General features: G+C 40.4%; 1 protein-coding gene across 3 annotated transcripts in view; it reads right to left on the minus strand.

Moving 5' to 3' along the window:
- lrrk2 (leucine-rich repeat kinase 2) overlaps nt 1-8,689 on the minus strand; it is a 78,002-nt gene that overhangs the window by 3,436 nt on the left and 65,877 nt on the right. For all 3 annotated transcript variants that reach the window (XR_001482146.1, XM_015402344.1, XM_015402343.1), the window contains 5 exons: nt 6,723-6,883; nt 6,481-6,651; nt 6,307-6,407; nt 5,888-6,109; nt 2,033-2,226 (listed from right to left, as the gene is read on the minus strand). Coding sequence is in view for 2 of the 3 variants with exons in the window: in XM_015402344.1 (XP_015257830.1) it covers nt 2,033-2,226; nt 5,888-6,109; nt 6,307-6,407; nt 6,481-6,651; nt 6,723-6,883 (849 nt within the window). In the remaining variant the exon portion in view is untranslated. The remainder of the gene's footprint in view (nt 1-2,032; nt 2,227-5,887; nt 6,110-6,306; nt 6,408-6,480; nt 6,652-6,722; nt 6,884-8,689) is intronic.

Here is an 8,689-nt window from a genome sequence, read left to right on the forward strand (position 1 = left end):
AGATGCATATTTGCTAGTCATGTTGTCAGCTCATTGTCAATGCAATTATATTTGTATATTCGGAAGGATTCTGTTTTTCAAGGGACGGTTGGCAACCCTAGCCACAGTAGACTACAGCCCTGTTTACTTCCAGCCAACATTCTCAGTATTTTACCTCGTTTGTTATTGTAAGGATACACAAACGGCCTATATTTACTAAGAAAGTAAGAAACAACAACAACTTTTTAAACAAAATAACAAATATTACCCCAGCAGGATGAGGTAATCTTCCAGAAAAACTCTTGTGTGCCATTAGCGTGAGCTACTGTACATTTAAATAATGTCATAACATGTTTATGTCCCTTTAACCGTGCAAATCCCTAGAGTAATAGGTTTTCCTGCGATCGCCCCTCCCCTCTGAAAGGGTGTGCCTTCACTCCACCTTGATAACTGGCACTATTGTAAAGCAAATAATCCCTAACAGCACCAGGCCGAGTGCATGTAATAACAGAAAGGCTGAGCCAAGCATCATAAAGAGCCTACCTCCCATGTCAATGTTTTAGTCATTATTAGCTTCCAGTCGTAATATTTAAGTTATGAGATTCACTCTGCACCATCAACATTACTGATCTCCTCTGTTTCTCTAAAGTCTTTTAAACCGTCCATCCATCCATCCTTCTGAAATTTGTTTCAGATCAGGTAATCAAATGCGGTACACAATTGTGCTCACAATGTGAATTTAATCTCTTATGCAAATTGCATGCAAAAAATAAAATAATACAACTCTGACTCAACCTGTTTCAGTTGTCTAAACCCCCCTAGCAGCAAAACAAAGAACAGACCTCGCTTTAGTTCTGTGTATCAATATAAAGTTACATATGAATAGTTGTATTTGCCTCATTGTCAATACAGCAGATGCTGCACAGTTGAATAAAGAAGTAGCCATTCAAAATTTATCCACTCTCCTTGATGGGTCCTTGGCTGTCATCCAACAATTCCTTTTTTTTTTTACATCAATCTGTCCTAAAATATTCTGTCTGTCATGAGTGGAGATCTAAAGAAAAGCGCCATCTCCCTCTAATTCAGTGAAAGGGTGGAGTCAGGGTCAATAAATATGGATGCCCAGGAGAAGGAGGGGGGTCACAGCAGTGGCTTTTGCTGGGAGCTGCAGGGAAGTGGGCTGCAATTCGGCTGGCTTTTGACTGGGAAGGGCCATTTTGAATGGCTGCTACTGTATGTATCTAGATATTTTATTTTTTTTTTACCATGGACTGAAAATATTGGAATAAAACATTGCAGCTTGTATTTACTCTGCTTCTGCATACACGAGACCAAAGGGCCCAGTGTATTTTTTCCAGCATCAAAGCAGAACACAGCGTATTCTCTACTGTGATGAAGTTAGTTTCAAGTTTAATATTGAATATTCATGCAGCTGCATCTAACAATACGATTCAGGTTCTCAGATGTTGGCCATCCGTTCTGTTGCACTCTTTTCTTCGGAATCAGAGTCCCTCAATCAGATCAACCATGAGCTAGATGCTGCTGACTCCCGAGCTTGAATAGCTAACTTGGAAATAATTTCACCGCAATAGGGAATCAAATGCTGCTCAATATTTGCAGAGATGAACCGAGGCTGCAGAAACAGAGGAAGCCATTTTTTTTTTCTCAGGCAACAGAGAGCCTTGAGCTGAAATGTAGCTCTGAAGGTTAGATGGTTCTCTGAGAAAAGCGTTAATCCAGGCATTTACATGAGAAAAGGGATTAATGAACTGAGTGGGGACTGCAGCCTTCAGGAGTTTGACAAAAAATCTATGGAACCTAAAGTTAAGGTTTGAGATGACGGCGGCTCAACTGTGATTTCTGTACAGCGGTAAAACTAAAAGCCAACTGATTTACAACACCCCCTGCTCGTTACATCACTTCCCTTCTCAACTTTATTTTATGATTAAACATTTTCTTCTCTTAAAACATCCTTTGGGATTGTCCGAACTAGTATAAGATGATTTCCATCGCCGGAGCGGCAGGGGGTCCACTGCCTATGTTTATAACTTACGTGCGCCGCGGATGTACGTGGAAGTAGAGTGAGGTGACGGCGTCGCTAACGCTCTGCAGGTGGTGCCAAGAGGACACGTCCTTAGTGCTGATGACCAGTAGGGAGCCAGACTGTGTTCCTGCTACGAGCCAATCACATTCCTCGTTTGGGATTTGGACTGTTGCTAGGCAAAGGACGGGGCTGGTGTCGACCTCCTGTTTCAGAGGAAAGAGAAAGCTGTGAACCACAGTTGGACTTGGCAGTATCTTCTAGATGCATTGCACCAATACAAAGTATTTTCACATTTACTACCTGCCAAATTTCTCTCATTCTGACATGATCTGGCTGAATTCTCTCTGTAAACTTACCGTTGTTGTGAATTGGAGCTATATAAATAAACTGCATTGGATTTAATCCATTTATTTTCAGCCACCTTTGTAACGATGCCCCCTAAACAAACTTTAACTTTAAATAACCTAAATAAGGTTTGCTTTGTGAAAAAAGCTCTGAGTAAATTCAGCTGGTCTTTAAAGGCCTTGTAGGTTTGCTTGGAGAAAATGTGTAAATAACCAGAAACATGAATTCAGGATATAGGAAATCAGATTTCTGCCAAGAGGTCAAACGCCTGGTAAATATGCATAAGAGCAGTTCTATCTAAAATAGAGGCACATAAACTACTCTCTGTGCACTTTTAAAATGTTTTACATGTCCAGATTCAATACCAAAAGCCCCTCAGTTGTTATGGTCTTAATTTTGTTAAGTTTTCTTTGAGTTTTCAGTTTTCATGTCGATTCATGTTTTTTCTTTGTGTTCTAGTTTTATTGGTTTAATTCCTATTTTGTTGTGTTTTCTGGATATATTTGAGTTCTTAGGCTTTTCTTTGTTGCCCTCTTGTGTTTGTTTTCTTTTCCTTAGCTCTTTTCCTAGAAGCCTCTGTTCTCACCTGCTCCCAATCAGCTTGTTAGTCCTCCCTTTGTTCACTCAGCCATAAATACTCTCCCTATGCAGTTCCTCGTCTTTCCTAGTCGCTCCTTGTCTTTCCTTGGCTCCTTGTGCTTGTTTTTCCCCTAAAGTCTCCATGGTTCTGGTTTGCGTGTCATTTTAAGTTGGATTTTTAGATTCCTGCCTCCGTTACCTGTTTTTATCATTAAAACTGCAAGAACTCACCTCTGCCTCTGCATTTAGGTCATCAAATCACAACCAAAGCTGACAGCAATATGTCACAACCATGCTCCTTTAGATTCTTTCCTGTGGACCTGTTTCTTTGGCTCATGTCAACTTTTATCACATTGAGGGAAGCCATGCCGGGATTGGCTACTTTACAGGACTTTTATTCCTAGTTGCACACAGTTACATTACATATCACGCTCATGTGAGACCCACAATTATTACGGCAGTTTCGCCTGCTTTTGCTTTCCTTGAAATTTGCCTGGCCAGTGAAAGCAATTTGCACAGCGAGTAAACCCACTAAGGCTACGTTCACACGCAGCCTGAAGTGACCCAAATCCGATTTTTTTTTTGCCCATATGCGACCTGGATCTGATCTTTTCATGGCAGTCTGAACAACACAGATTTGATTTTTTCCAATGCGACCCAGGCCACTTGACTATGTGGTCCTGAATCCGATACGAATCTGATCTTTTGAAATGCAACCTGTGTCGGAACGGCCAGGTCGGATTCATCTGACCTGAACGTCATTAATACCAGACAAAGGCCACTATTATGCATCTTGCTACGCAGAAGCGGCAAGAAAAACAACAACCATGGCAGATGATGATGCAGAGAGCAGTATTTATGTTTAAACATGTGATGATTTTATGGTTGGAAAAGACCGCTAGATGTGCACTGGCACTAACATCCATGTTTACTTCCGTAAACATAGAGCACGCTGGTCTGTGACGTCATTGCGTCCTCTACTCCGCATGCAGGACAATTGCTTTGTATGACTGCAGTTCTCACAGGAGATCACATACAAGTCGCATATATTTAGAAATATGAACGGCAACGTAAAAACAAAAAATCTGATTTCACAAAATAATCGGAATTGAGCATCAAGACCTGCAGCGTCAACGTAGTCTAAGTGATGAGTTTTCTGCTTGCTGGTTTAACTTGGATTTATCGAGGCACTAACAGCGCTTTCATTTTCTTTTAAAAGCTGAACAAATACCCCTGCCTCCTCCAGAAGCTACATCCTAATGATGGTTACTTTCAGCCGTACCTCCGCCTATCCCTGACCAAGTTCTGGGCCCTGCTGTCCGGCGTTGGCCGATGAAACACCCAGACAACAGAGGTGAGTCGGCGTTTCGGTGCTCAGATAGGAGCAGCAAGAAATCAGTGTGAGCACATCGACGGAGTGAGAAACAGAACCGGGACAAGGCGGCCAGCTGTGTCTCCCTCTGGCGCCAAGTAACCACAGCGGAAGATAGGGAAACAGCACCAGAGCTAGGACAGGCTACAGCTGCCTGGGGCTAACTGCGGAAGATGGGAGAACAGCAGCAGAGAATGCGTCGCTGGCCGATGTCTGCGCTGAAGGTAGGACAAAGACACAGTCCTTCTAGGACTAAATTAAAACTATTTCTTTTAAAAGCATCCTAAAAACCTCTTAAGAGCATTCCCATTTCATACAGAAGCACCAACCAGAACCTTAAGGCAACAACCGTAATGGTTTGCTTGTAAAAACAAATCTATTGGGCTATTACCTAGCTCTGGGAAATCGATACCTGGAGTTATATTGGCAAAACAGGACACACAAAAAACGGTGAATAGAAGTCATCATTAAATAACTTAGTTTAATATTAACATTTGAAATTTAATTATCTCACATTGGAGAATTTTACCTCTGCATTTAACCCATCCCCTTGGAGAGCGGTGGGCTGCCATGGTGCGGCACCAAGGAGCAGTGTGAAGTTAAGGGTCTTTGCTCAGGGACACAGAGTGGCAGTCTGTGGAAGTGGGGCTCGAACTCAGAACCTCAGGATTCCACGCTCTATGCCCTAACCACTCGGCCGCCACTCCCCCTCATTAATGTGTTCTGACAGCAGTAGTAATATCCTCTAAAAAGATTGATGTTAAATTTGGAACGTCATATAAGCTAAGCTAATGATTGCTTCACTGTTTATATTGAGGAGAGTAATGCTTGAATGAACTCAGGTTTACAGCTTGTCATTTACATTTCTGATCACTTTAGAGCTACTGTTAAGCACTTTATCTTTTGTGTCCAGAATTGTGTTCATAAAATTTTTAGTTAATGACAGAGACAGCGGTTGGATTAGAACTAAGAGTTAAACTCTAGAAAAGAGCAGCATTTAACCTGAAGATGCTTTGCTAATTATCATAGCCGCAGTTATGAGGAAAACAGTGCTCTCTGAAGAGGCGGGATCTCGTGAAAAGTAGCCAATCACAGGCATTTTACCTTTTCAGGTTGGTTCTACCCTCAAAGTGACTAAGTGACAAAGTTTCTATAAGCCACAAAAGCAGGTTCATGGGAGAGACTCTACAGCAGCGTAAATAGAGAGCAGAAAAGGCGCACAGAGTCCTGGTGGTGACATAGTTGGGCGCTTATGAGATGTTGTTTCCTGCAGTATTTATTATGCTTTTGATGTTTTGGCAGACATCTGTCCTCCTATTCATAGAGCCCTGTTTGACCCATATTCTACAACTCAAAAAGAATCTTGCACTTCTGAAAATCTATGTCATTGTCATTTAACTGGAATGACATGATGGAGCTAAATCCAGGGCAATGATAGTGGAAGAACCGTTAAGAGGCTGCAGAGGATTCCTCTTCCAATGAGCATAAATAGACTGGTCCAACTATCAATCTGCATTGACAATGTTTTTCTCTGCAGGAGGAATGGGGTCAAGGATCGGTGCGTGTACCTGTGAGGTGACCGTATTGGTCTGCAGGTCCACTGCTGTGACCAAGCCCCTCTTGTGATAGCTGCTGCCTCCGCCGAGCCAGGCCACGGGGTTTGACGTCCTCTGGTGGCTGCTGCTGCAGCGGCTGTAGCTCATAGTGATGCACTGAGCACCGAACATGCTGGAAACCTTCACTTCACTCATCAAGCAAAGCATTTCCCCTGAATTCAGCCTGTCGAACACCTGCACACATCCCAGAAAAAAGATGAATGAGCGTGGATAGAGAGAAAATGTTTTAATTGTAAAAAACAAACTGAGAAGAAAAAGCTTCCTGGTTGGAATCTGTGTCCTTTTCTAAAACCTAGCTGGTACCTGCAGATATTCAGGTCCACTTTAAGAGTTATTTTTACACATTCCTTTGATGTTGCTGAGGTCCTCACCTGAGCAGAAGTGGGACGATCCTGTGGGCTTTCCTTCAGACAATCTGTCATCAGAGCCTGGAAGCTTGGCCAAGGTGAGCAGCCGTAGTGCTTTACCGGATCTGTGCACATTAACAAACCCTATATGAGTGTATGAACAAAAAAACCTAGCAAAGTTGAGCAGTTAAACCTCACCTGGCAGCTTTCCCTGCACTGCCGTTTCATCAAACTCACTGGGGAACTTCATCCCGTCTGAAATGCGTTCGCCACTCGTCAGCAGGTCGTAGAGCAGCAGGCCGAACGAGAACACATCAGCCTGCTGGTTGTAGATGACGTTACCTCGGGCCACCTCAGGAGCTCGGAAACCTGCCGCATGGAGATCCGTCAGAACTTTTCATACACTGTGGCTGCTGTCAGAGAAGGGGCCTCTGTCCTACCTGGAGTTCCCTCGGAGCTCCTCACTCCCATGCTGCAGCAGTACTGAGCGATTCCGTAGTCTGTGATTTTGGCGATGATGTCGGAGTCGCTTTTCAGGTTGAACAGGAGCACGTTGTGGGGTTTCAGATCTCGGTATATGATCATGGCGGAATGGAGGTACCTGATCAACAAAGACAACCACTGAATAAGATAACACAAACATACAGAGGCATCTGAAAAATGTAACACACACTGGGAAATATTTCATGCTTTTATTTCTTAGAATATTAATAATTTTACCTTACAGATAATAAAGCAAAATGTTAGCGCTAAAGGTCAATCACCTTTAAACACTTGCACAGGTTTCTGCAGCCTCTACATCTAGTAATTTTTTTTTTTAAATAAGTGCATTTGTTCTTGGATTGAAGAGGTAAAAGAGATCTTGCCAATGGAACAAGACAATTTACACTTAAAATAAGAAAACACAATTGCATTGTCTCATTTCAAGTGCATATTATCAAATTATCTTATTTTAAAAGTAAAAATACTCATTCCATTGGCCAACTATCTCGTTTACCTGCTCAAATTATGGTTAAATAAACTTAATTTAAGAAATGTTTACGTATTTCTAGATCATTTTTCCAGTGTAGTAGAGCATCAGCACCTACAGTAATAACTCCAGCAGCAATTCAAAGAGCTGCACATTTTTACTACTTTAAATGTCATTTAACAAAAAAATTTATATTTTTTTTATCAATTCATCCTATTTATTAACCAATTTCTTGAAGATAAAAACAGCTGGCCACCTCTAACCAATCATTGTTTCATGAGCTGATGAAACTATGGTTTAAACATGTTAATAGTCCTTCAAAAGAGCTGAATAAACTGCAGAGGTGTGATAAGAGTCTTTGCTGAAATTAAGTGGAAACGGAGGAGAGAGATGAACTTCGGCAGACAAGACAAATTGAGGGTTACCCATAAAAATCATTGTTAATTACTGACACAATGATAGTCATGATAGTATCTCTAATAAGACACCGAAGGATTTTTTGTAATCCAGATCTATGCCTTTAATTGTATTAATAAAGCATTTTGAAAAGGGAATTTAAGTCCAACAAACTCGCATCAGATTTGGTTCTGTGTCTGAAACGGAGAATCATATTGCCGCACAACTATAAAGTGTTTAAATCCAACATCCAGCAAAAACAGAGAGAGAAACCTCAGGCAGTAGGAAGGGCTTCCCTTTGATCCCAAATGGATGAAACCAGGAAGAATGATGCAACACTGTGGTAATTTGGATTGTCTGTGTTGTTTGAAAACAGTGAGGAAATGATAAAAATGAAGCATATTTTGCGAAACATCATATCCTGCCATGATGTCCTTTGATTATCCTGTTTATTGAGCTTTTAAGATTTGAAAGTTCATTTTCTTGATGCCATCGTCTCCTTTTTTTTTCTTTTTAAAGTCATTAATGATCTCATGACCCCTATGGAGGTTTCTTACATTGTTGGTGCAAGTAAAGAACATATTTTGGAAATGGAAATTTGAAAAAATAAATTAATAATTAATCAATAAAATGCAATCCAGAAATGAAACTTTAAAAAACATTTTAATCAAAAATAGGTTGTGAGAGAGACTCTGTAATTCTCTCAGATTTGGTTTTTCCGTCTTCTTATATATATTTTTTTAATGTATTTATTTTTCATATGTTATCTTTGACTAGTTATTCTTAATTTCATTTTATCTGAATATTTTTACATATATACTTGTACATTTTATTTCAAAAAATATATTTTTACAGATTTTATATTTTTAATTTTTTGTTTTAAAGTTCTGTTTTTTCAGATTACAGATCATTCTCTTCCTTAAAATTGAGAGACCTGTGTCCCTTCTTAAAAAGAGAGAAAGTGATCTGTAAAACAATTTAAAAAAAATGGACTTTGTAAAAACAATCTGAGAAACAGAATTAAAAAAAGAGGAATATATA

Source organism: Cyprinodon variegatus, unplaced genomic scaffold, assembly GCF_000732505.1.
Source record: "Cyprinodon variegatus isolate N-32 unplaced genomic scaffold, C_variegatus-1.0 Scaffold1337, whole genome shotgun sequence".
NCBI lineage: Eukaryota > Metazoa > Chordata > Actinopteri > Cyprinodontiformes > Cyprinodontidae > Cyprinodon > Cyprinodon variegatus.